Here is a 27,959-nt window from a genome sequence, read left to right as displayed (position 1 = left end):
TACCATTTTGTTAATCTATGCAGGTTTGTCATATGATTTCCAGGAGCCTGGTGGAGATGGCTACAACCATACTCCAAGGCACGCCATTTCCCTGCTACCAGCAGGAACATGGAGCACTCCATGTCAGTAAGTTATACATGCGCGCACACACACACGGAGAGATAGATACCCTATGCATCATAAACCTGTCAACTCCTGGAGTAACTCCCTGTCAGAGAGACTGGTTAGAGGGTTTTGCCAGAGGCCCTGGGCCAATGGGAGGTCAGGCGTGAAGGCTTAGGGGTCATGCACTCACCTCCCTCTAAAAAATCTCCCAGACTTTTATAAAAACTAACATGTCCATCCCCCATCCCCAGGGGAGTCTGCTGGGCCATGGAACTCTAGAGCAGCACATCAAAAAAACCTACCACCATGTAGTCAGTTACAGTGCCTTGCGAAAGTATTCGGCCCCCTTGAACTTTGACCTTTTGCCACATTTCAGGCTTCAAACATAAATATATAAAACTGTAATTTTTTGTGAAGAATCAACAACAAGTGGGACACAATCATGAAGTGGAACGAAATGTATTGGATATTTCAAACTTTAAAAAACTGAAAAATTGGGCGTGCAAAATTATTCAGCCCCCTTAAGTTAATACTTTGTAGTGCCACCTTTTGCTGCGATTACAGCTGTAAGTCGCTTGGGGTATGTCTCTATCAGTTTTGCACATCGAGAGACTGAAATTTTTGCCCATTCCTCCTTGCAAAGCAGCTCGAGCTCAGTGAGGTTGGATGGAGAGCGTTTGTGAACAGCAGTTTTCAGTTCTTTCCACAGATTCTCGATTGGATTCAGGTCTGGACTTTGACTTGGCCATTCTAACACCTGGATATGTTTATTTGTGAACCATTCCATTGTAGATTTTGCTTTATGTTTTGGATCATTGTCTTGTTGGAAGACAAATCTCCGTCCCAGTCTCAGGTCTTTTGCAGAATGGTTTTCTTCCAGAATGGTCCTGTATTTGGCTCCATCCATCTTCCCATCAATTTTAACCATCTTCCCTGTCCCTGCTGAAGAAAAGCAGGCCCAAACCATGATGTTGCCACCACCATGTTTGACAGTGGGGATGTTGTGTTCAGGGTGATGAGCTGTGTTGCTTTTACGCCAAACATAACGTTTTGCATTGTTGCCAAAATTTCGATTTTGGTTTCATCTGACGAGAGCACCTTCTTCCACATGTTTGGTGTGTCTCCCAGGTGGCTAGTGGCAAACTTTAAACAACACTTTTTATGGATATCTTTAAGAAATGGCTTTCTTCTTGCCACTCTTCCATAAAGGCCAGACTTGTGCAGTATACGACTGATTGTTGTCCTATGGACAGAGTCTCCCACCTCAGCTGTAGATCTCTGCAGTTCATCCAGAGTGATCATGGGCCTCTTGGCTGCAGCTCTGATCAGTCTTCTCCTTGTATGAGCTGAAAATTTAGAGGGACGGCCGGGTCTTCGTAGATTTGCAGTGGTCTGATACTCCTTCCATTTCAATATTATCGCTTGCACAGTGCTCCTTGGGATGTTTAAAGCTTGGGAAATCTTTTTGTATCCAAATCCGGCTTTAAACTTCTCCACAACAGTATCTCGGACCTGCCTGGTGTGTTCCTTGTTCTTCATGATGCTCTCTGCGCTTTAAACTGACCTCTGAGACTATCACAGAGCAGGTGCATTTATACGGAGACTTGATTACACACAGGTGGATTCTATTTATCATCATTAGTCATTTAGGTCAACATTGGATCATTCAGAGATCCTCACTGAACTTCTGGAGAGAGTTTGCTGCACTGAAAGTAAAGGGGCTGAATAATTTTGCACGGCCAATTTTTCTGTTTTTTATTTGTTAAAAAAGTTTGAAATATCCAATAAATTTCGTTCCACTTCATAATTGTGTCCCACTTGTTGTTGATTCTTCACAAAAAAAATCAGTTTTATATCTTTATGTTTGAAGCCTGAAATGTGGCAAAAGGTCGAAAAGTTCAAGGGGGCCGAATACTTTCGCAAGGCACTGTATCAGCAGAAATTTCCCTGAGGACGGATGCAACTATCAGGCTTTAAAATTGTCAAATTTGGGGGAGGGATGACCACCAAATGCAATCAAGTTTTGTATAAACCACTCGTGTTCATTTTTTAATAGGTTACAAAACCATAACTGTTTTAGCCTGGTCTCCTAATTTTTACTAACTTTCTCCATCAAGATAGCACTTGGCACTTCTGATTCAAAGAGGTCTAAAAATCAATGCAAATCTCATCCAGGGTGAATACATTATTATTCATGTATAAAAGATATCACACAGGTGTGCCAACTAAAATATATATCGCAGTCAAGCCTGAAGAATAGGACAAATAGGCTGTGTTTAGACAGGCAGCCCAAGTCTGACATTTTTTCTTCTTCACCAATTGGTCTTTTGATCAATCAGATCAGTGCTGAAAAAGATCCAATGTGAAAAGATCTGGGATTGGTCAAAACACCAATTAGTGGAAAAAATACCAGAATTGGGCTGCCTGTAAACGCAGCCAGCGGCAAGTGAATATAAGTCTGTTCTTGTATTCGTATAAGTTTGTAAAAATTTGAGTGGTTACATACAGTACATGTTAAATGGCTACGAGACATAAGGAGACTCTTGCTGTAATCAAAGGGAAGGTACCGCTGAAGGCCCCTGTATTCAGTCAGGCAGCTTTAAGCATATGTCACCATCCAGGCCCTTGTCACAGCATGCAGAGAGGCCTGACAGGGAGATGACAATAAATACATTATGTACCTTTCATCACCAAAGCCGTATTAGCATTTAGTGCACATGTTTCTGAACAAACCAACCATGTTGTTTAGCGTCATTGATATAAATGGGCACTTCGAATACAATATCTGGTTCATAAGCATTGACTGTAATACCTCTAGGGTCCTGTGGTGGTCTGGCAGCATGCTGCTTTCTAGTGGTCTTACTCCCGCTCCACCTGAAATGCAATAACAAAAACATGAAAAACAATAAGACTAGTCAGTAAGTTGGCTAATTAAACACTCATGTAATGTGCACACCAGCCAAATGATACCCAACCAATACAGCCTACTAGTCTATTTGCAGTGAAATTGGGTGGGGCATTTTTTCAGTCACCAATTAATCAATAAACAGGCAGTGAAATTAAGTAGTTTGACAAGTGTTCAAAAGTAACAAGTATTTAAAATATAGCTAGCAAATATCGTTTTTATTTTCTAGAAACCTAGCTAACATTAGCTACACTTCAGTGATGATGGTAGGCGTTAGTTAGCTTTCCCCCAGTACTTTCAATTTAACTAGATTGCTAGTTAAGTAAGTAATGGCATGTATATCAACTTTACCAATCAGCTGGTTAACTAGCAAATATATTCGGTTTGCCCTCGCATTTAAAGCTGCCTGATAAAGCTTTTCATAGTAAAGCTAGGATGAATGTCAAGAGTCCAGATAACTAACCCTAGCGGCTGTCAGTCAATGCAATGGCTCGTCTGGAGTTCGTCTGAAATGTACCATTTTATTTCACATGGTAAACAAAGTGTCACGCCTTTTCACAACAACAACAAAAAATCGATGTACAGAGATAAGAAACTATTACCTTCAAATAGATAATTTTGGTTTTATTTACTTCATCCTCTCGTATTCAAGTGGGTAGCTACTTCCTGAGATTTGATTGATGGAACAATCCACCCAATGGTTAGGCGGCTGTGGTTTTGGCAAAGGGAAATTAATGGTCAGGGGTAAAAGGTCCTGCCCCCAGAGCTGCACAAATCTAATTTTTAATTGCGAAATCTCTTTCTACAAATTTACAGAACTTTCTACAAGTTTACAAATCTCTTTAACGTGTCAACAGTGACAGAACGTGTATTTTTGATTCACAGCAGAATATTCATAATCGTAATTTTTTAAAATGTATTTATTTACTTATTTCACCTTTATTTAACCAGGTAGGCTAGTTGAGAACAAGTTCTATGTACAGGTGCAGTAATCTGTGAGCTGATCTGACAGCTGGTGCTTAAAGCTAGTGAGGGAGATAAGTGTTTCCAGTTTCAGAGATTTTTGTAGTTCGTTCCAGTCATTGGCAGCAGAGAACTGGAAGAAGAGGCGGCCGAAGGAGGAATTGGCTTTGGGGGTGACCAGTGAGATATACCTGCTGGAGCGCGTGCTACAGGTGGGTGCTGCTATGGTGACCAGCGAGCTGAGATAAGGGGGACTTTACCTAGCAGGGTCTTGTAGATGACCTGGAGCCAGTGGGTTTGGTGACGAGTATGAAGCGAGGGCCAGCCAACGAGAGCCAGCCAACGAGAGCGTACAGGTCGCAGTGGTGGGTAGTATATGGGGCTTTGGTGACAAAACGGATGGCACTGTGATAGACTGCATCCAATTTATTGATTAGGGTGTTGGAGGCTATTTTGTAAATGACATCGCCGAAGTCGAGGATCAGTAGGATGGTCAGTTTTACGAGGGTATGTTTGGCAGCATGAATGAAGGATGCTTTGTTGCAAAACAGGAAGCCAATCCTAGATTTAACTTTGGAATGGAGATGTTTGATGTGAGTCTGGAAGGAGAGCTTACAGTCTAACCAGACACCTAGGTATTTGTAGTTGTCCACATATTCTAAGTCAGAACCGTCCAGAGTAGTGATGCTGGACGGGCGGGCAGGTGCAGGCAGCGATCGGTTGAAGAGCATGCATTTAGTTTTACTTGCATTTAAGATCAGTTGGAGGCCACGGAAGGAGAGTTGTATGGTATTGAAGCTCTTTAATGCTAATGCAGAACGCCACAGGATGTTTTTATGTTGGTTAAGGGTAGTTAAGGGCTATATCTGTTCCTGGTTCTAAATTACTTGAATGGGGCATGCTTATTTAAGATGGTGAGGAAGGCATTTTTTTTTTAAATAAACAGGCATCCTCTACTGACGGGATGAGGTCAATATCCTTCCAGGATACCCGGGCCAGGTCGATTAGAAAGGCCTGCTCGCTGAAGTGTTTCAGGGAGCGTTTGACAGTGATGAGTGGAGGTCGTTTGACCGCTGACCCATTACGGATGCAGGCAATGAGGCAGTGATCGCTGAGATCTTGGTTGAAAACAGCAGAGGTATATTTAGAGGGCAAGTTGGTTAGGATGATATCTATGAGGGTGCCCGTGTTTACGGCTTTGGGGTGGTACCTGGTAGGTTCATTGATAATTTGTGTGAGATTGAGGGCATCAAGCTTAGATTGTAGGATGGCTGGGGTGTTAAGCATGTCCCAGTTTAGGTCACCTAGCAGCACAAGCTCTGAAGATAGATGGGGGGCAATCAGTTCACACATGGTGTCCAGAGCACAGCTGGGGGCAGAGGGTGGTCTATAGCAGGTGGCAACGGTGAGAGACTTGTTTTTAGAGAGGTGGATTTTTAAAAGTAGAAGTTCAAATTGTTTGGCAACAGACTACTGACAATTAGATACCACGAAAAATTGGGGAGAAAAAGGGGGGGAAAAAAAGAAGTAGAAGCTCGAATTATTTTGGTACAGACCTGGATAGTAAGACACAACTCTGCAGTCTATCTCTGCAGTAGATTGCAACACCGCCTCCTTTGGCCGTTCTATCTTGATTTGTAATCATTCTGAAAATAAATAATGCTTACAAATCTTATTGAACGTTTTCAAATTTACAAATGTAAACGTTACAAGTTTGAGACATGAGACATGCTTGCGAAATGAAATTACACATTTGCAAATCGTACTTGCAACCACGAAATTCAAAATGCAAACTCACATACTTCTGTTATCATTATAATCCCATACACATGGCCGTAGCAAACTTTGCCACTCAATAATTAACTTACTCGGCCACACAAGTCAAACACTTAAAGTTGGCTGTATTTATACTGATGTACATCATCATATCACTGTGTTCATCAATGCACTAACTGACCAAAACATGCTCAAATCAAGTCCCTCTTAAAATCCTCCTCCAGTCTCCATTTTACCTCATTTAACACCCGATTTACTTAACAAAAGGCACATCTCAATAAGTGGCCTTGCCTCTTTTGTTCTCTATTGCTCCTCAAGGAGAGGGGAGGCTAATGACTTCACATTTGACCATTAGGCCAACTATTTAGCAGTTGTCTGAAAAACAGTATTTTGCTCAAAACATATGTTTTACCCTTTAGTGTGTGTGTACTTTACTGTATTTATACTTGGAACATCGTTTTTTTTTAATCGCTGGAGGACATAACTGTTTCTGCTCAAACGCTTATCTATCATCTGTGGTATGGGACCTTTACAAACAGTCCTTGACCTCAAGCTGTTTACAGTAAAGGGCCTGAAGGCTTCAGGTCTTGTGATGACTGGGTTGAAATATTAAACATGAACTAAAGTGCACCTGTACTTGATATTCCAGAATGACTGGTCTCCACAAATTGTGTCAGAGTGTACAGCATTTTAATGTATGTTTATGAGGGTAATTAACCACATACCCCTCATTAACCCTTTGTTAACTTGTCATTTGAAACAGGATTGTAAATACCAATTTTAGAGAGACAGCAAACCAAGGCAGTTGAATATTTACGTTACTCTGGTGATGTAAGCCTAGATGGAATAGTCATTATATAATTGTTATATTCTAGCTAACACACTGTTCTTTCTAAGCAAGTCTTCTCAGATTCAAAGATACTGCGCATAAAAGGTCGTGATTTGTTGTTGATTTCTATTTATGAGTATTTCTGTGGTGGAGACACAATGGCTGTGCAATTAGTCTAATTTGTAATGTGATTAGCATTACCGTAGTTCAAAGAGCAGCACGCACTATTTTTTCATTTAATCACGCCCCAAGACGCCAGCCAATGAAATCATTTTTCGTCGGTGTGGATGGGAAGTAAACAGTGACCAAGAACAATTTTCACGATTGTCTTTTTGTTATTTAGACATTTATTAACACAGGACTTGGTTGATTGATAGTACGTTATTTAGGCAACGCTAGATAGCTTCTAACGTTAGCTAGCTAACAACAATGGCTATGGGTTTTCACACTCAAATGGCCTCCATTATGGAGGTGCTAGCGAATGCAGCCGTGGCAGAGATCTGTAAACTCGTAGACGACGACTATGCAGTGTTTCGTTTGGAAATTTCTCAAAGCCAAAATGAAAACAGGGCATTGCGGAGGAAACTACAGCTACTAGAATTGAAGGTGGCACGAGAGCGCGCAGAGAGGACAATCAGAGAACGCGTCCTCGTCAGTAGTGACAAGGTCCTCGACCGATACAGAGGAATGGCAAGAGGTACATTTTGCCCCGTTCCCCTCTGCGCATGTTTGGATAGTATGCTGTAATTCCCCTGATTACAACTTAGCTATCTTTCAATAAGTTATGAGAAGTGTTACCTAACAGACAGTGTCAATAGTGTACAATTGAGCATTGACAGTACCTAACCATCTCTTTTTCCCCAATCACTCTCTGGTGAAGGACATCTCACAGGACACAGGAGTTTTGTGAAGCCAGCAGGACACAATACATGGAGAGATGACCAACCAATCACTGTTGATGAGGGGAGTGGAACCTCAACCCAGCACGTTATCGTGATAGAGGTTAGTGTAATAGTATTACAGTACATCAAATGCGTCCAGTTTTATTTCAGAAAGACTCCCCTCAGCTATTCACTTCCTTACATGCAACATCCTCATTTATCTGCCATAGGGGAGCTTGTGAGACTTCCTTACAACATTGTTATCCAATTAAACTCATGTACTGGTAATAACCTCCTCTCTTCTTGTGTTAGTCTGCAGAGGCTGCAGGTCCTGTAGGATCGTCTCTGGTCAAGCCGGAGAGGACTGAAGCAGATGACCCACAACACGGCAGAGACATTCAGACTGGAGTAACGTCTGGAGTGGCGCCCCCTGTAGCCATGGAGGACCTATCCATCGCCGCTGCGCCTCAGCCCAGGACCCGACACAGCATTACGGAGGTCAGTGGAATGCCAAACGCCATCCTCAAGTCAGAGACAGAGACTTTAACTGTAACACAAAGGCTTTTACACGCAGTACCTGACCACAGGTCAGACCCAGAGAGACTGGGGTTGGGGAGACTGGGCTGTCCTCCTGCTCCTGGCTCAGAGTATTTACTTTACGGTAACCTGAGCCCGAGGACTGTTCATTCCCATCGGGACTCAGGTGACGCGTTAGAGACTGGTAATGATCCGGCTTGTTCTTACACTACAGAGATGGACCCTGGCAACATGCCCTTGGGTTTAGAAACACACACTGATCTGTCTAGAGGGGACTGGAACCGGTACAGTAGTAGTGTATACTCTGAAGGGTGCCTAGATAAGAAAGAGGAAGGTCTGGTCGTAGATGAAGTGACTGTGAAAGTGGAGGGTGACGTTCCTCCCACATGGAATGCAGATAATCACCTAGGAGACAGACACTCACAGGGCAGCGATTTCTTAGATTACAGGGAAAGCTTAGAGACAAATCCAAATGTTGCGACCCACTCCCCTTTACACATGTTCAGGGATTGCGACCCAGTGTGTACGTTGATGAGGCAATCCGACTCAGACAGCCGTGTCCTTTTCGATCAGGTATTGAACTCAAACGACAGGGCTAGAGCCCAGGCTCAGGGAGGGGGAGCCACATCAGGCAATAGTAAAGTGAAACGGTTCCTCTGCATGTTCTGTAACAAAGGCTTCAGCAGCCCCCAGAAGGTGGAGATCCACCAGAGGGTCCACACAGGGGTGAAACCCTTCAGCTGTACCAAGTGTCACATGTGCTTTGCCCAGGCTAGTGACCTGAAGAGGCACCAGAAGGTCCACACAGGGGAGAAACCGTTTGGCTGCCACCTGTGCCGGGCCAGTTTCTCCCACTCGTTCAACCTGAAGAGGCACCAGAAGGTCCACACAGGGGAGAACCCTACAGCTGCCCCCAGTGTGAGAAGAGGTTCTTCTACCAGCTGAAGATGCACCTGAAGGTCCACACGGGATAGAGGCTGTTCACCTTTACGCACTGTGGGAAGAGGTTCTCAGAGAGGAGCAACCTCAGGATACACCAGCATAAAGGCCCCTTTTGCCCTCAGAACAATCCCAGTTCTTCAGGGCATGGACTCTACAATGTGTCAAAAGCGATCCACAGGGATGCTGGCCCATGTTGACTCCAGTGCTTCTCACAGTTGTCAGGTTGGCTGGATGTCTTTTGGGTGGTGGAACATTCTTGATACACATGTAAACTGTTGAGTGAGAAAAACCCAGCAGCATTGCAGTTCTTGACAATGCTGCTGGGTTTTCAAACAGATGCGCCTGGCACCTACTACCATACCCCATTCAAAGGCACTTAAATCTTTTGTCTTGCCTGGTCTCCCTCTGAATGACACACACACACAATCTATGTCTCAAGGCTTAAAAATCCTTATTTAACCTGTCTTCTCACCTACACTGATTTGAAATGGATTTAAAATAATTGCGTCATGTATAATGAAAACGGCAGATATAGCAGACATTTTCTAGAGATTGACAACATTTTTATCCATTCGACGGGTGGATTTTTCTTCTGTTTAATTTTCTTTGTTACAAATTGGGACGTATACTGTTTTTCGAAATAAATTGCAAAATCATTTTGAAGGTACGCAGGGCACGTGATGTCACCGTGTAACAATAAAGCTCCACTCCACATTTAATTCTAAATGCCAGCTGCTTGCAAAATCAATTTTTTTCAACTGTAAAAATGTTTCTTTGCAGAACAAGGATTGTCCTGAATTTCAAGAACGCCTGAATTGTTTTAACTTGCTTTTCTGGTTGGCTGCAAGTTTCACCATCCAACTATTTCAGATCGACAGGAGTGCACGTTTCACCATGGCACAGACCATGGCGATACATTGGCACTTGAGAGCTATTAGTATATGGAAAATATGAGTCAATTATTGCATTCTATCCATGGGGGCTTTCGTAGACTACATGAGACATGAAACTGATAGGTGGGAGGGCATACAGGCTGTCGCCAATGTATGAATGCACAATTTGCCTAAATGGGTAATGGAAACACTTCAACCACTATATTTTTATTTGACACTAAAGGTTTATGCGATTCAAAAAATAATTATAATATATATTTTTTAAGGTGTGACATAATTACGTCCAGGTGTTTCCATTTATCTATCTTGTGTCAATGAAGATGCACCCTAGCAGGCAATTGTCGCATTTATTTTCTGTGCTAACGTTCTAAATGTCGACAAAAAAATTACTGGACAAGTTCATGAAAACACTAGCTATGTCACGGAAAGGACAGGTGTTCCTAATGTGTGTACACTCGGTGTATAAGCCTAAAGTCTGTTACATATTGTGTTTGTACTGTGTAGGCTATATGATGTTCACAAGTGCCTGTTTCGTTACTTCCATTCAACTACTTTAAACTGCATTCAGAAAGAAAAAAATATTACGTTTATGCAAGTCTTTAGTTGAGATGGGCATGTGTGGTTTTCATGTGGTTTATTTAAAACTTGTTCATGTTTAATAAACAGTTATACTTTTCATTTTAAGACTTTCATTGAGACTCTTTAGTATACATCTGACCCTACCCTATTCTACATATACCCGACAACGCTTGATAACCAATATACACTTACTAAATATACCCACACACTAAAAAACACCTACTGTACACATCAAAATAGTTTTGTCAGGATTTTCTGACTTTTGACTTATCATAGCGGACAAAGTTTTAACAACAATGAATTCCTTCTGTAACTACAGTATAGGACTCAAACGTAGTGGGGATGGGTAAACACTTTGGATCAATACTTGCAAACAAAGGGGTATAAAGTACTTATATAAAAATACTTTAAAGTAATACTTTTTATGTTGGGGTATCTGTACTTTACTATTTATATTTCACTAGATTTACGTACTTTTATGTACTTTTTGTACATTTTACTCCATACATTTACTCCATACATTTCCCCTGACACTCAAAAGTACTCGTTATATTTTGAATGCTTAGCAGGACAAGAAAATGGTCCAATAACACACTTATCAAGAGAACATCCAAATAAAATGTTATTGGTCACATACACATGGTTAGCAGATGTTAATGCGAGTGTAGCGAAATGGTTGTGCTTCTATTTCCAACAGTGCAGTAATATCTAACAAGTAATCTAACAAATTCACAACGACTACCTTATACACACAAATGTAAAGGGATGAATATGTACATATAAATATATGGATGAGCGATGGCCGTGCGGCATAGGCAAGATGCAGTAGATAGAATACAGTATATACATATGAGATGAGTAATGTAGGATATGTAGACATTATTAAAGTGCCGTTATTTAAAGTGATTAGTGATACCTTTTTATAAAATGTACTAAAGTGGCAAGAGATTTGAGTCTGTATGTTGGCAGCAGGATTGGAGATGTTTAATGTGAGTCTGGAAGGAGAGTTTACAGTCTAACCAGACACCTAGGTATTTGTAGTTGTCCACATATTCTAAGTCAGAACCGTCCAGAGTAGTGATGCTGGACGGGCGGGTAGGTGCAGGCAGCGATCAGTTGAAGAGCATGCATTTAGTTTTACTTGCATTTAAGAGCAGTTGCAGGCCACGGAAGGAGAGTTGTATGGCATTGAAGCTCATCTGGAGGTTAGTTAACACAGTGTCCAACGAAGGGCCAGAGGTATACAGAATAGTGTAGTCTGCGTAGAGGTGGATCAAAGAATCACCAGCAGCGAGAGCGACATCATTGATGTATACAGAGAAGAGAGTCGGCCTGATAATTGAACCCTGTGGCACCCCCATAGAGACTGCCAGAGGTCCGGACAACAGGCCCTTCGATTTGACATACTGAACTCTATCGGAGGAGTAGTTGGTGAACCAAGCAAGGCAATCATTTGAGAAACCAAGGCTGTTGAGTCTGCCAATAAGAATGTTGTGATTGACAGAGTCGAAAGCCTTAGCTAGGTCGTCGAATACCGCTGCACAGTAATGTCTCTTATCGATGGCGGTTATGATATCGTTTACGACCTTGAGCGTGGCTGAGGTGCACCCATCACCAGCTCTGAAACCAGATTGCATAGCGGAGAAGGTACGGTGAGATTCGAAATGGTCGGTAATCTGTTTGTTAACTTGGCTTTCAAAGACCTTAGAAAGGCAGGGTAGAATAGATATAGGTCTGTAGCAGTTTGGGTCTAGAGTGTCTCCCCTTTTGAAGAGGGGGATGACTGTGGCAGCTTTCCAATCTATGGGAATCTCAGACGATACGAAAGAGGGGTTGAACAGGCTAGTAATAGGGGTTGCAATAATTTCGGCAGATAATTTTAGAAAGAGAGGGTCCAGATTGTCTAGACCGGCTGATTTGTAGGGGTCCAGATTTTGCAGCTCTTTCAGAACATCAGCTATCTGGATTTGGGTGAAGGAAAAGTGGGGGAGGTTTGGGCGTGTTGCTGTGGGGAGCGCAGGGCTATTGACCGGGGTAGCCAGGTGGAAAGCATGGCCAGCCGTAGAAAAATGCTTATTGAAATTCTCAATTATTGTGGATTTATCGGAAGTGACAGTGTTTCCTATCCTCAGTGCAGTGGGCAGCTGGGAGGAGGTCTTATTCTCCATGGACTTTACAGTGTCCTAGAACTTTTTTGAGTTTGTACTACAGGATGCAAATTTCTGTTTGAAAAAGCTAGCCTTAGCTTTCCTAACTGCCTGTGTATATTGGTTCCTAACTTCCCTGAAAAGTTGCATATCACGGGGGCTATTCTATGCTAATGCAGAACGCCACAGGATGTTTTTGTGCTGGTCAAGGGCAGACAGGTCTGGAGTGAACCAAGCGCTATATCTATTCCTAGTTCAAGATTTTTTGAATGGAGCATACTTATTTAAGATGGTGAGGAAGGCACTTGTAAAGAATAACCCGGCATCCTCTACTGACGGGATGAGGTCAATGTCATTCCAGGATACCCTGGCCAGGTCGATTAGAAAGGCCTATTCGCTGCAGTGTTTTAGGGAGCGTTTGACAGTGATGAGGGGCAGTGATCGCTGAGATCTTGGTTGAAAACAGCAGAGGTGTATTTGGAGGGCGATTTAGTTAGGATGATATCTATGAGGGTGCCCGTGTTTACAGATTTGGGGTTGTACCTGGTAGGTTCATTGATAATTTGTGTGAGATTGAGGGCATCAAGCTTAGATTGTAGGATGGCCAGGGTGTTAAGCATGTCCCAGTTTAGGTCACCTAGCAGCACGAGCTCAGAAGATAGATGGGGGGGCAATCAATTCACATATGGTGTCCAGGGCAGAGGGTGGTCTATAGCAAGCGGCAACGGTGAGAGACTTGTTTCTGGAAAGGTGAATTTTTAGAAGTAGAAGCTCGAAGGGCCTCCTGGGTGGCGCAGTGGTCTAAGGCACTGTGTCACAGTGTTAGCTGTGCCACCAGAGACTCTGGGTTCGTGCCCAGGCTCTGAGGCCCACAGGGCGGCGCACAATTGGCCTAGCGTCGTCCGGGTTAGGGAGGGTTTGGCCGGCATGGATATCCTTGTTTCATCGCGCACTAGCGACTCCTGTGGTGGGCCGGGCGCAGTGCACGCTGACCAGGTCGCTAGGTGTACGGTGTTTCCTCCGACACATTGGTGTGGTTGGCTTCCAGGTTGGATGCGTGCTGTGTTAAGAAGCAGTGCGGCTTGGTTGTGTTGTGTTTCGGAGGACGCGTGGCTCTCGACCTTCGCCTCTCCCGAGTCCGTGCGGGAGTTGTAGCGATGAGACAAGACAGTAACTACTGACAATTGGATACCACGAAAAATTGGGGAGAAAAAGGGGGTAAAAAAAGAAGTAGAAGCTCGAATTATTTTGGTACAGACCTGGATAGTAAGACAGAACTCTGCAGACAATCTCTGCAGTAGATTGCAACACCGCCCCCTTTGGCAGTTCTGTCTTGACGGAAAATGTTATAGTTAGGGATGGAAATTTCAGGGTTTTTGGTGGTTTTCCTAAGCCAGGATTCAGACATGGCTAAGACATGCTAAAGCAGAGAATAAAGCAAACTTAGGGAGTAGGCTTCTAATGTTAACATGCATGAAACCAAGGCTTTTACGGTTACAGAAGTCAACAAATGAGAGCACCTTGGGAGTAGGAGTGGAGCTAGGCACTGCAGGTCCTGGATTAAACTCTACATCACCAGAGGAACAGAGGAGAAGTAGGATAAGGGTACGGCTAAAGGCTATAAGAACTGGCCGTCTAGCACGTTCGGAACAGAGAGTAAAGGGAGCAGGTTTCTGGGCATGATAGCATAGATTCAAGGCATAATGTACAGACAAAGGTATGGTAGGAAGAGAGTACATTGGAGGTAAACCTAGGCATTGACTAATGATGAGAGAGATATAGTTGTTTAAACCAGGTGATGTCATTTCATATGTGGGAGGTGGAACAACATGGTTGGTTAAGGCATATTGAGCAGGGCTAGAGGCTCTACAGTGAAATAAGACAATAATCACTAACCAGGACAGTAATGGACAAGGCATATTGATATTAGGGAGAGGCATGCGTAGCCAAGTGATCGTATGGGTCCAGTGAGTGGTTGGGCTGGCTAGGGACACGGCGATTCTGACAGTTAGCAGGCCGGGGCTCGCAAGCTAGCATAAGGGCCTTAGAGAGACGTCGCAATGGGGGAAAGTCTGTTTTTGCCTCCTCGTGCGGTGACGTCAATAGACCAGTCTTGGAATTAGTAGGGTTCCAAGTAGCAGAGGGGTCCAAGTCCAATTGGCAAAATGGGTATAGTGGTCCAAGAAACTGGCCGATGGATCAGCTATAGATGTGCTATATATGCTATAGATAGCTAGCAGGCCTCGGTTAGCAGAATGGGCCTTCAGGGGACATCGCGCCTGAGGGGCCTGTTGGGATCCTCGGGCAGATTATGTCGGTATTCCAGTCGTGAAGGATTGGCGGGTTAGTGTTGATTTAACACTGTCAGCGAGTACATATGGTCCCACTCTACACAGTTAAAAAGTACAGTGTTACATTTTCTAGTGTTGATTTAACACGAGTGCAAAAAGTTAACCCAGCACTACACTGGCCGGTGTTGATATAATGTAACACTAAGGTAATCAACACTGTTATAGTGACACTCACTAGTGTTGATCTAGGGTGACTCCTATTAGAGTAAAAATGTGTTTACTCTATTCAGTGTTTAATTTATTTACTCTTCCCATGTAAATCATATTTTGTAAAAGCACTTGGAATTTCACAAACTCAAGCAAAGCGGTTTCAACATTCAAATATGTTTTCTGACCGACCCATAAGTCTCAGCCCTGGCTTAAACTGTAATCAAGTGACAGTCGAATGTAGTCAAACGAATCCCTTGCTCCATATGACATGAGCAAATCAATAGGTTTGTTGGAAAATGCTGACATTTACATTAAAAACAAATGTTTCTCACAACCTAGTAACAGCCCTGGCTTAAACTGTTATCAAGTGACAGTAGGGGACAATATAGTCAAAAAAATCCCTTGCTCCATATGACATGAGCAAATCAAAAGGTTTGTGGTACAGTACATGTCATTTACATTATACCTTGCATGGTGGACTTTGCTTCAAAACAACTTTAAATGCATGCAAATGATCATCAAAACTTAAGGTTTCAAGAGCTGACCCACACAAAAAAACATTTATCTTTCAGAACAATAGCCTTCATTTTGTAAAATACTGCAATTTCAATGACTACTTCACCACATATGACCAAATCAAGACGATATTCTGTACCATGGTGCTTTACCCATTTACCTGACAACATTTGTGTGCACTGAGACATTCAACTTGGAGGCAATCTCATGGCCTTCTTTCAGGTCATTGAGCCTTGACATCTTTCCTGGACCTACTTGACCTATAGCTAGTCTATCCTGGCTGAACGTTTCCCAATTATACGCCATGCAATTTGTGTTTCTTGGCTAAGGTAATAGTGACATTCTTCAAACTCTTCAGTTTCTTTTTAAAGAAATTATGTTTTGCCTCGAAGCGCATACACCATGAGTGAAGAATTGGCCCAATATTCCTTATACAACGAGGATAATGTGTCATGAAGTGGTGTTTCGGTAACAGATTTCTATCAGGAAACAAATACTTAAAGCCTATGATGTTCAGCAAATAAGTGCTTCAGATTTTTACTTATTTATTTTAATCTTTATTTAACGAGGCAAGTCAGTTAAGAACAAATTCTTATTTTCAATGACAGCCTTGGAACAGTGGGTTAACTGCCTTGTTCAGGGGCAGAACGACAGTTTTACCTTGTCAGCTCGGGGATTCAATCTTGCAACCTTTCGGTTACTAGTCCAACGCTCTAACCACTAGGCTACCTGCTGCCCCAGATAGTAATGCCCTCTGTTAGTATAGGAGAAAACACAATATTTACAATTTGGAGTAGTAACAGAAGCAGCTGCCAGTATTTATCATCTTTCTGTACCAGATCACCAAATATATCAATGGCAAATTACGGAGACACCAAGACTGAATAGCATTTAGACCCAAATCATTGCTCCCATCATCCAATTTGAGTGCAGGTGGATGATTCCTCCTCTTTGTGTAGCCATAGTTAAATGAATGAACTCTACCGTACACATCTTTAGCAGTCACAAATTTGGCTTGTGTATAGTGTAACAAGTTTTATCTCATTGTGCAACCTTCACATTCAAGGTTTACTTTTGTTCCGTTGGTCTGTAACAAAATGTTGTGTGCCAATATTGCATTGATGCATCCTTGACTAGGTTACTAGCTACTTCTAATGTTAGACTACATTTTCACAGTTTTGGCATATATGACAAAATTCATGTTTTTGTTTCTGTTTCACACACACCCATCCACAAGAGGTCCTTACAACATGTGTATCATACATCGTAAACACATTTGTAAAATTTCAGTCATGTAGGCTACCATTAGGCTACCATTATCACCATCACTTCTAGGCGGCACACACTGCTAAAGCGGTTGACTCTAAATCAATAGTGCACTTTCACCATGAGTCCCCCTCACATCAAGCTTTTTAGTTTAGGAAAAAACTGTTCACTGCCGGACCTTGATGTTCGATTCAAAACGCACGTGACAAAATGGATGATTTATAATAATGCATAGCCTATAAAACGTTATAGGTCTGCATGTAAGTGTAGCCTACATAAGAATATACTAATGACAGCCAAGTGTCATCCTACATTAAGACTGTCGATTAAACATCTTTAAAGGAACTGCAATACTGCCTCGTGTAGGATGATAACGAGAATGCAACCTATAATCCTATTGTACACTTTAACGCTCGTCCTCCTCGAGTCAAATAATGCATATGTAACCACGTTTCCATCGACAGTTTTTGAGTAAAGTCATACTGTATATAAAAAAATGACAGCTGTGGTGGAAACAGGAAGTTTTGGTAAAATGGTATAATTGCAGACCGATAATTTGTTCTTTCGTCATGGTGGGATGGTTTTGGGTTGGTAAAATGTATTATACGAGAAATGGCGGTGGAAACGCCTTTTATATCTAAATATTGATATAACTATCATATCGAAGTAAACTTGGAGTCACGCAACATTATGGTGTGTGGTCCTCCCACTACGACTAAGGAAACCATGCAGTTTATTAGGCTACAGATTAAATAAGTTATGAACTTCACAGGGGAGTGAAAGCGCACAGTGTTGAGTTTGACGCTCCATTCCAATAAATATCAAGGGTCTTATTCTGGTGACTTGATGATCGATGCTTGACCGCCATTTGGCAAATACAAATATTATCGCTCTTATCCATAATCTCATCATGTAGACTAGCCTACGCAGTAAATTTGTGGTTGGATTAACAAGAAGTTAATCTTTAAACCGATGTATAACACTTGTATGTTTCATTAATTTTTATAATGAGTATTTCTGTTTTTGAATTTGGCGCTCAGCAATTTCACTTGATGTTGGCCAGGTGGGACGGTAGCGTCCCACATCCCCTAGAGAGGTTAAGAATTCTACCAGGGCACATTCCATGCATCAACTTGAAATGCCTCACGAGGAAGTTGGTACTTCCATGACTAGCATGGCAAACAAAACATATAACTTAATCAGCATGAGTGCAGGAGTCTAGCTCTGAGTTCAGCAACCCTTGGAGTCTTCTTAACCTTCCCAATGTCTGTTGTACACAGTTGCCTGTTTATGAAGGTGTACATGTTGCGCAGCATTGTATTGCAAGCAGTACCAAAAACAAAGGGAGTCTTGAAAAGCTCATCGAATGCACCAAGAGTGCTCGTTGTCTTGCAAGGCTCGCTTGTCCAGGATGATGAAGTAAGAATGGATGCTGCTCTTCATGGTCCCGACTGCAAGAAGATATGGTTGGCGGCTCTGGTCAATCGCATCAAGGTGCTCCTGGATACTGGTTCCTGCCTGAAGACGATAAAAACTATCATTAGTTCATAATAACGGCTGCAGCACTGTCCAAGAATAACCTTTTGGAATATCACAAGATGCTGTTCAGCTTGGGATTCAGACATCTTGCCTGGTCTTTTGCTGCTTTGTGATGGAGGAATCAAATGGAGCAGGAGAAGGATGGAGGAAAGGTCACCGTCCCATCCTAAAACAAAAATATCCTAATTTAAAATGGTAAATTCCATCATCAGTGACATTAACATTTCAGAGTCATTTGAAATATAAATGATAATCATCTAACCTTCAGCATTTGTGTCAGCTCCCTCATCAACTGCAGATTCTGCCATCTGGATCAGCTCCTGAAGTTCAGCTCCCTGAGTGGCCTTGCTTAGGGTCTTGCTTAGCATGAGGATCTTTTGCTTGAATGTAGTTGGCCACCTCTGCAAAAACTTGGGCTGATGTTCCCTCTCCAAACAGCAGCACAAAATCCTGTTCAATCTGAAACAAATAAGACAAAGACAAAACTTTAGTTTTGTGCAAGTCAATTTCTTTCTCACAAAACATTCCACTTTAACCTGGAAATTCGGTTCGATGGTGGAGCGTTTACTCGTTCGTGGGACATCTTCCTGTACTCAAAGGTCAATTTCATCTTCTGTTTGACTGTTTCTTCATCAGAAGAATGTTTCATAAGAGAAATGGCCTCTCTGCACTGGTCTTCACTCGGGGTAGCCAAAGTGGATGGACTGGACTCCCTCTCAGCAGTTGGGCCTCCAGAGTATAATTGAGTGGACAGTTTCTCTGAAGCCAAATTCCTCGACGGTTTTGATTCTATACCAGAGGTACCCTTTTCCACTATTAGGGTCGTAATAATGTTCCTTAAGAAAATTAACATGGTTACTAATCTTGAAAGAAAAAACAAATAACCAAGTCCCATTTGCTCCGATACCATACCAGAGGAATTAAACACAGATGCCCTTTATCAGTTGTAATGTATACTTACATATCCATTTGCTGTGTAGGGATATTTCAGGTTATGGGAACAAGGAGACAATTCCTTGTGCAAACGTTTTTCACACTGAACGGTGGTGATGCCCTGACAAGAATATAATAAACTCAGCAAAAAAAGAAATGTCCCTTTTTCAGGACCCGGTCTTTCAAAGATAATTCGTAAAAATCCAAATAACTTCACAGATCTTCATTGTGAAGGGTTTTAAACACTGTTTCCCAAGCTAAACAAAAAAAGAAACATTCTCTCACTGTCAACTGCGTTTATTTACAGCAAACTAGCCCTTACCCTCTGATCCAACAGGTCCCAGACGTGCTCAATAGGATTGAGATCCGGGCTCTTCGCTGAACATGGCAGAACACTGACATTCCTGTCTTGCAGGAAATCACGCACAGAATGAGCGGTATGGCTGGTGGCATTGTCATGCTGGAGGGTCATGTCAGGATGAGCCTGCAGGAAGGATAGCACATGAGGGAGGAGGATGTCTTCCCTGTAACGCACAGCGTTGAGATTGCCTGCAATGGCAACAAGCTCAGTCCGATGATGCTGTGACACACCGCCCCAGACCATGACGGACCCTCCACCTCCAAATTGATCCTGCTCCAGAGTACAGGCCTCGGTGTAACGCTCATTCCTTTGACAATAAACGCGAATCCGACCATCACCCCTGGTGAGACAAAACCGCAACTCGTCAGTGAAGAGCACTTTTTGCCAGTCCTGTCTAGTCCAGCGAAGGTGGGTTTGTGCCCATAGGTGACGTTGTTGCCGGTGATGTCTGGTGAGGACCTGCCTTACAACAGGCCTACAAGCCCTCAGTCCAGTCTCTCTTAGCCTATTGCGGACAGTTTGCGCACTGATGGCGGGATTGTGCATTCCTGGTGTAACTCGGGCAATTGTTGTTGCCATCCTGTACCTGTCCCGCAGGTGTGATGTTTGGATGTACCGATCCTGTGCAGATGTTGTTACACGTGGTCTGCCACTGCGAGGACGATCAGCTGTCCGTGCTGTCTCCCTGTAGCACTGTCTTAGGCGTCTCACAGTACGGACATTGTAATTTATTTCCCTGGCCACATCTGCAGTCCTCATGCCTCCTTGCAGCATGCCTAAGGCACGTTCACACAGATGAGCAGGGACCCTGGGCATCTTTCTTTTGGAGTGAGTAGAAAGGCCTCTTTAGTGTCGTAAGTTTTCATAACTGTGATCTTAATTGCCTACCGTCTGTAAGATGTTAGTGTCTTAACGACCGTTCCACAGGTGCATGTTCAAACTTTTAGGGCTAGGCGTCCCGCTAGCATGCCATGCGATTGTTTGATGGCACCCCACATCAAAATATTTTTCCACCTGCACAGGTTTCATAAATTCACAAATAGCAATTTAAATATTCACTTACTTTTTGAAAATCTTCCTCTGATTTGTCATCCAAAGGGTCCCAGCTATAACATGGAGTGTCGTTTTGTTAGATAAAATCCTTCTTTATATCCCAAGAAGTCTGTTTAGTTGGCGCCATCGATTTGAGTAATCCACTCGTTCAACATGCAGAGAAAGGAATCCGAAAATCTACCACTAAACTTTGTTAAAACAAGTCAAAATCTTTCTATTGACTCCTCAGATACCCTAAAATGTAATCAAACTATAATATTTCATTCGGAAAGAAGTATGTTCAATAGGAAACCAATATTAGCAGGTGCATCTTGTCTTCATCGCGTGCCCAAACACAAATTTCCAAGAGTGTGTCCCTGTACTAAAACTCATATTTTTTACTCGTTTTGGAAATTACAAGCCTGAAACCTTGAACATAGACTGCTGACACCCTGTGGAAGCCATAGGAATTGCATCCTGGGGGCTAGAATTCATTATTTCCCTATACTTTCCATTGTAAGAGCATGGGCTCTCAAATTTTTTTATTCTGGTTGGTTTTTCTTTGGATTTTCTCCTACCATATCTATTGTGTTATAGTCTCCTACATTAGTTTAACATTTCTACAAACTTCAAAGTGTTTTCTTTCCTATGGTACCAATTATATGCATATCCTGGCTTCAGGCAGTTTACTTTGGGCACGTCAGTCAGGTGGAAATTGAGATAAAAGGACCCTAGCCCTAACAAGTTCGCAAAGACGTGCAAAAAGTGAAACGATAGCTGCAACACACATGAAGTCAAAACTGTTAGACTTTTTATGATACACTGAAGTCTGACAACCAAGTATTTAAATTAAAATAGCTAAATAATATCAGTGAAATAATTGCTTAACTCACCTTTGCGTAGAACAAATTAGGATTTTGTGTATCCAACAATGGCATTGAGAAAATAGGAAATTTGAGCGCAGAAACTGAATTTATGGGCAGGGTTGTGATGATGTTTACACTTACTGAGTAAAAGTCTACAGCTAATAGAGTAACATTTTACACCTTAGCAATTAACACCAGTTATCAGCACTGACACTAAGGGTCATTTGGCAGTGGCAGTTGCTAAAACAACTCTATGGGAGTCGATCATTTTTGACACAGTGAATTTAACACAGTGCAGGTACACAGTAAAATCACCAGTATCTCCCAGAGTAGGCACATTTGCTATTTAATGCAACAGTTAAGTTTATTTTTCAACTCTACAGATTGTGACAAAACTCAGGCTTGAAAACGTATTGAACTTCAGATTTTTATTAAGTATATGAAAACTTAAGCAAAAACGTATATTTTCTTTATGCAGATTTTTTTAATATTCGCTTGAAAATCTGTTGCCAATTGGAAGGAAATGGAAACCTAGCTTGTGACAAAGCAGATGATTATAAAATTGCATATAAACATGTAGGCCCACATTTAAGTGTGTGTCCATTTAAATAACCTATGCAATATGATTATTAGCAAATAGCAGTGTGTTTGCAAGGCTTAATGATTCATTCTTAATCTTCATTTTCAAGTTGTTGGCTCTAGGCTACGTCCCTTTTCAACACACTAAGACAATACATGTAAATCTACATTTCAGAGTGTGAAAAACTAGTGCGATTCGAACACTTGCCATAATTTGCAACAATTATGTGGACTAGGCAATTTACACAGAGAGCAATTTGACCAGTTAGTCAAATACACGTGATAGTTGTTTTGATGATCAGAACGTGTGGTTGGAAGAACTTGTGCCAGGATAAAATCAGTGAGGTTAGCACAACCTCACTGTGTGTCATGTCTGATGGGACCAGCTACAATTTAGCGTTTCGTCACGATTTTATTTGGCTGATACATATTTTGTATCGGGGACCCGTTTTAAATTTAAGTGGTTGCTTATGTTTGCAAGTATGGACCCTCCATGTTTAAAGTGTGTTTATTACCTGTGTGTATGTCTGTGTAATCTGTATCACCTGTCTCTTCCAGGAGGATGAGGGTCCAGATGTGCTGCTGTTGAAGGAGGAGGGGTGTGTGGAGGGTCTGGGGAACCCTGAGGGGACCATGGTCATGGAAGACAACCAGACTTCACCTCCTCCTGAACCCACAGAGGAACCAGCTGAGCAGCACAGGACCACACACAGTCTCACTGAGGTGAACCCACTACAAATGAATGTTTTAATGGTACTAGGTCAGGGCCTGTCCACAAAATAGGAGTGCTGATCTAAGATCAGTTTGGTCATCAAAATGAATGAGACTATATAGACAGGTGCGGGACCTGATCCTCAATCAGCACTTCTACTCTGAGATAGTTTGTGGATACAAGCCCAGGTCTTAGTTAATTTGGTCTTAAGTTTTGGACCATGCCTTTCAATTATCAAAACATGAATTAAAAAGTGTCAAGTAATCAAATCTACTAACATGTTTGCATAGTGCTTATAGGAATCCCTCATTGCCCAATCAGAAGATTCTCCATAGCAGGGTGCTCATATCAGATTTCTTGATCCAACATCCTCTCACTCTGTATCTCTTACAGTCAGTAGACATGGAGGATGGGAAGCCTGATCTGCTGCTGGTCAAAGAGGAGACAATAGAAGACGAACCAGAGAGCATTGATCTGCTGAGTGGACTAAAGATGGGGGAGCAAGGTAAGGGAGAAATACATATAGCCTACATACACTAATAGATCTTCAATGGGAATAGTGATGCACCTGGCTATTGTTTTTTCTCCATTCATGAAATGAAATGAATACACATTTACATTACATTTTAGTCATTTAGCAGACGCTCTTATCCAGAGCGACTTACAGAAGTGAATGCATACATTTCATTTTTTTCTGTGCTGGCCCCCTGTGGGAATCGAACCCACAACCCTGGCGTTGCGAACACCATGCGTTGCAAACACCATGCTCTACCAACTGAGCTACAGGGAAGGCTATACACCTTATGTTTATACACAAAAACACATATTATAATGTATGAACTTGACCAGGTAATTGACAAACTCCATATATAGAGTTTTCTCTGCCATGTCTATGAATTAGATTTTGTAACATCTTCCTGCAGGTGGTTGGCAGGAGGCTAACAGAGGAGACTGGGCAACCATTTTGGATTCCCAGACTGGTATAGCCAAGAGCCCAGGGAACGCCATCACCGAGCAGGCCAGGACCAGAGGCGACATAGTGGATGTTAGTGGATGGGACAGCGTACTTAACTCTGGGCTGGGGAACAACACTGTTAACCACAACCAGAAACAGACAGGGGAACACAAAACAACATCTGAATTTAGTCTCCATGACAACAGATTGTCTGTGACCAGGGCGAGGCGTAGATTTGGTCTGCGGGGACAGGGAGGTGTCCGTATGCGGCTGAAGAGAACAGACACAGACTCGGCTAGCGATGCTCCGTCCTGCTCCTATAGTTGTGATTCAGAGAGACTGATGGAGCCTCAGGTTAACCCCCTAACAGGTGCTGCCTTCAGCCTGCCTTCTATAGGATCTATCAACTGGAACATGGACCCTGCAACAACACAAACACTCCCTGGCCTTCGCCCTCCTCACACTCTCCTAATGTTAAACCAGACCTCAGACAATGCCAGTGCCTCAACACTAAATGGCTACACAAACCCATTGACAAATGACAGTAGTAGTGACGCTATCAGTAGATCTGGTAGCAAAGAGAAGCGCTTCCCGTGTTCGTTCTGTGGGAAAGCCTTTCGTTTCTCTAAACAGGTGGAGATCCACCAGAGGATGCACACGGGAGAGAAACCGTTCGGCTGCCACCTGTGCCGGGACAGTTTTTCACACTTGTCCAGCCTGAAGAGGCACCAGAGAGTTCACACAGGGGAGAAACGTTTCAGCTGCCTCCTGTGCAGGGCCAGGTTTTCACACTCCTCCAGCCTGAAGAGGCACCAGAGGGTCCACACAGGGGAGAAGCCTTACACCTGCTCTCAGTGTGAAAAGAGGTTCTCCCACCAGCACCATCTCAAGATGCACCTGAAGGTCCACACGGGAGAGGCCATTCACCCGTTCGCACTTCCAAGTGAGGTTCTTAGAGAGGAGCTACCTGACAATACACCAGCAGAAAATGCACACGTCCCATGAATAGTGTATGTACTAGTTTGTTTGTAGTTAATTCTGTTGGTTTAGGATGTAGTAGGGAACTGCATGAGGTGAACTGAGGAAAGAATGAGTATGATGAGGCAGAGGAGATGGTGGTTGGTGTGATGGTGTAAAAATGATTCTCCGATGGAAAGTGACAACCTTGTCCTGTTTGATGCTGGTGTTTTATAAGGAAATGATAGTGCCTTAATGAATGTTTTCTTGACAAGTAGTAATGATGTTGAAACTTTTTCAAAGCATTTTTTAAATAATTTTATCAAAGCAAACCTTTTTCAAAGCGTTCTAAAATTAATTTATCAAAGCGAGGGTACCAGATTTACAGAAAAGTGTTACTATAGTGACCATTTTGTTGAAATTAAGTAGAAAATTGAATCTGTGCTGACTGACTTGGTTATTTTTATAATTGCAGGGACTGAGTTTCCCTTATTTCAGTCAATCCAAAACATACTTAATTCTTGAATCAACACATGGATTTTTTTTTTAATAATAAACTCCAATGGCTCCATATAGTTAGGTACTTGAATCACATTGTTAGAAATGGGCTTGATTGTGGTTAATATTTTATAACGTCATGTTTCTATGTGTACAGCAAAGAGTTTTATATAAACCATTATGCTTTTCTGTTCAATATGTGTTTTACAGTCTGCAGTCCATGAGGACCTACTGATATCTGATGTTGCTGGTGGGAGAGACTGGACTCCACCACACAGAACACAACCAGTGGACAGGTGGACTGAACAACCTCAGTCTTGGTGGTCATCAGAGAGAGAGAGAGGCTCTAGTCAGAGATACAGTCATCAAAAAGGCCCTTCTCTTCACAGTCTCAGTGCAGGGATGAAGCAGGGCCTGGGGCTGATAGAGATAGACCCTCCTGTTCCCATGATACAAACACCACAGTATCCATGATGGACAGAGCAGGTCACCCTGCGCTTCAGCCTTCACAGAGAGCGGGGAGTGACCCCCCCCTGGTGGTAATCTTTCAGGAAGTGTCTTCTCCTTCAGGATCTCATCCAATGCCTAGCGAATTGGTTCATAGGGTCTGTATAGGTACCTCTTGTGGGCGTTCACCGCGAGGTACCTAGCCTATAACACAGCACACAATCCCAACAACACCCAAACAATGGCTAGAGGTCAAGGAGGGAGCTCAAAGATTAACCACCTGATGGTGGTGGCTCCTGCTTCTACCTCCTCTGGTGTCATTGGGTCACAACGTGGGAGGCCGAGTATTAGGACAGACGCCGACAAGCCATATGCCTGCCCCACGTGTGGGAAGCGCTTTACTGTGGCGAACTATGTGAAGAAGCACCAGACTGTTCACACCATGGACGCCCATCAAGTGCAAACTGTTATATAATCTTCTCCTTCCTGAGTAGCCTTAACAGACATAGGGAAGAAATTGTAGCAGTGTGGCTTGAGATGTACACATGGGATATCTGGGAACCATTCCCCATATATTCCCATACGTATCGGAGTCACGTCTTTCCAGGTTATTTCACAGCTTGTTTCTAGCATAAGGCATTGCAGCCAAAGCGCTGTTATACTGTAGATCACCTTATATAATCAGATCAGTTTTATTTTCTTTCCAATCATAAGCTGTAAAAGGGGTAGGCCTGTGCTTTTTGCAATTTTCTTTAATAAAACAAAAACTTACATAATTGGCAAGAAACATTGTTTTTAATAAAATAAATTATAGTAGTAGCAAGCTATCAAAGTTGAGCTCCGGTCCTCATCTTCGCCCTCTCCTTAATTGAAATTGCGCACTCAGCAGAGAATCAGAAACGATCGGCATTGGGCACACCGATATATAGCCCAATAAGCAACTAATTCTAAAACACTTGAGAAATATTGAAATTTTGTCAATTACAAATTACATGACCCTCTCCTGGACCAGATTAAAAAAAAATACTAAACCCTCCCCTTGACCAAAATTGAAAAAGCATGACCCTCCCCCATTTTCCTCCAGGTAACCATTCTGTGCAACAACAAAAAAATACTACTAGTCTGTATAAAGAGTGTTAAGGGAATTTTCAATCCCAATAATGCATTTAATCTTTAACCAATTCGAGGTTTGTAAGACCCTGGATTCACTAATAATTGGGCAAAGTCTCAGATTTTATAAAAAAGGTTCACAGATCTTTATTCATGAGAGCTCTAAAGTCAAAAATTAGGACTCAGTCCTTTTATAATACACACACATTCCTATCTTTAGACCACTCCCTGCTCAAACAACCAGTACTTTTCCACTAACCACAAAGAACCATAAATGTTGTCACATTCTTCAAGGCTTTCACCTCCCCTCCCCTGTTGGGACCCTCTTGGTTTGAAACCCTCTAATGATTTTCTATTATCTACTCTACAACTTCACTCTGTTTACATCCCTACTAAAGAATATAACACCCTAGTATTACAATTCTAACATATCTACCCACCTCCTTGTTTTATCTTCTCATGATTCTCAAACATTTCACACTATCATACAATTTCAGAGTGGAACACTTTAGCCATTATATTAACACATACAAATGATTCTATCAAAGAGTGAATTGTATGTATATGTTGTAGCCTATGCAATACAAGGGTGTTATTGTAGTGGTTTTGTACACCACCAGACCATATTTTAATGTCATCACGAATCACATGAATAGCATCGAAAGCTATATAAAGTACTGTCTGTCACTGAGAAAGAGGTTCACGTATTTGTGAATGTTTTTCATTGAAGTGAATGTTAAGCAGGCATGTTTTATCCTGTTTCACAGTGGGACCTGTTACACAGGCCTAATGAAACAAGCTGTGCATCACCCAAAAAAGCAGTTGCTTGCATTTGTAATTGAACCTCAACTCACCCTGTTGTAAAAATAAAGGAAAGAGAATTGAAATACAGTAGCTACTTAGGTTTGTTGGGGTGTGATCCATGTATTGATTGTATTTAGCTGACCCAAAGAACAAGCTAGATGTAGTTACTATTGAATTTAATTTATTTTGGGTAACAGACATAAACAACAATGTACAGTGTGGAGCCAGAAGATATCACTTAAGTGGTCCTCTGCCCTCCCGAGTGGCGCAGTGGTCTAAGGCACTGCATCGCAGTTGCTAGCTGTGCCACTAGAGATCCTGGTTCG

At 42.3% G+C, this 27,959-nt stretch overlaps 4 protein-coding genes and 1 long non-coding RNA gene across 8 annotated transcripts in view; 3 read left to right on the top strand and 2 right to left on the bottom strand.

The window, feature by feature from the left end:
• The window catches only part of LOC106610073 (zinc finger protein 214), an 844,054-nt gene that overhangs the window by 89,087 nt on the left and 727,008 nt on the right, over nt 1-27,959 (bottom strand). The window lies entirely within an intron of this gene.
• Nucleotides 1-27,959, top strand: part of LOC106610081 (zinc finger and SCAN domain-containing protein 2) — a 482,712-nt gene that overhangs the window by 233,150 nt on the left and 221,603 nt on the right. The window lies entirely within an intron of this gene.
• The window catches only part of LOC106610133 (zinc finger protein 629), a 254,819-nt gene that overhangs the window by 161,536 nt on the left and 65,324 nt on the right, over nt 1-27,959 (top strand). The gene's annotated exons all lie outside the window — the stretch shown is intronic.
• LOC106610077 (neurotrophin receptor-interacting factor homolog) lies at nt 28-27,716 on the top strand. Of its 3 annotated transcripts, none has more exons than XM_045723149.1 (7): nt 28-126; nt 7,459-7,580; nt 7,772-7,957; nt 22,709-22,873; nt 23,256-23,367; nt 23,786-24,827; nt 25,483-27,716. In XM_045723149.1, exons 1-6 carry the CDS (start codon nt 33-35, stop codon nt 24,820-24,822), a joined length of 1,716 nt encoding a protein of 571 aa, XP_045579105.1. In that variant the 5' UTR covers nt 28-32; the 3' UTR covers nt 24,823-24,827; nt 25,483-27,716. The 3 variants fall into 3 exon arrangements, with proteins under 3 accessions (XP_045579105.1, XP_045579104.1, XP_045579103.1); XM_045723148.1 differs by lacking the exon at nt 28-126 and adding an exon at nt 6,506-7,275 and having other exon boundaries at nt 23,786-24,760; XM_045723147.1 differs by lacking the exon at nt 28-126 and adding an exon at nt 6,506-7,275.
• Nucleotides 2,278-3,747, bottom strand: LOC123744282 (uncharacterized). Its single transcript, XR_006770864.1, has 3 exons — nt 3,613-3,747; nt 2,918-2,979; nt 2,278-2,752 (listed from the first exon to the last, which is right to left on the bottom strand). It is a non-coding gene; the product is annotated as an uncharacterized lncRNA (long non-coding RNA).

Source organism: Salmo salar, chromosome ssa08 (genome assembly GCF_905237065.1).
Source record: "Salmo salar chromosome ssa08, Ssal_v3.1, whole genome shotgun sequence".
Classification (NCBI taxonomy): domain Eukaryota; kingdom Metazoa; phylum Chordata; class Actinopteri; order Salmoniformes; family Salmonidae; genus Salmo; species Salmo salar.
Note: the sequence above shows the minus strand (reverse complement) of the source record. Positions and strands in the feature narration are given on the sequence as shown.

Bases quoted from the DNA above. Each gene is read 5' to 3' on its own strand.
- LOC106610077 (XM_045723147.1), top strand. From the start codon at position 7,008: ATGGCTATGGGTTTTCACACTCAAATGGCCTCCATTATGGAGGTGCTA. The intron at 7,581-7,771 runs GTTAGTGTAATA...TTCTTGTGTTAG, and splicing joins AGCACGTTATCGTGATAGAG to TCTGCAGAGGCTGCAGGTCC. The intron at 7,958-22,708 runs GTCAGTGGAATG...TGTCTCTTCCAG, and splicing joins CCCGACACAGCATTACGGAG to GAGGATGAGGGTCCAGATGT.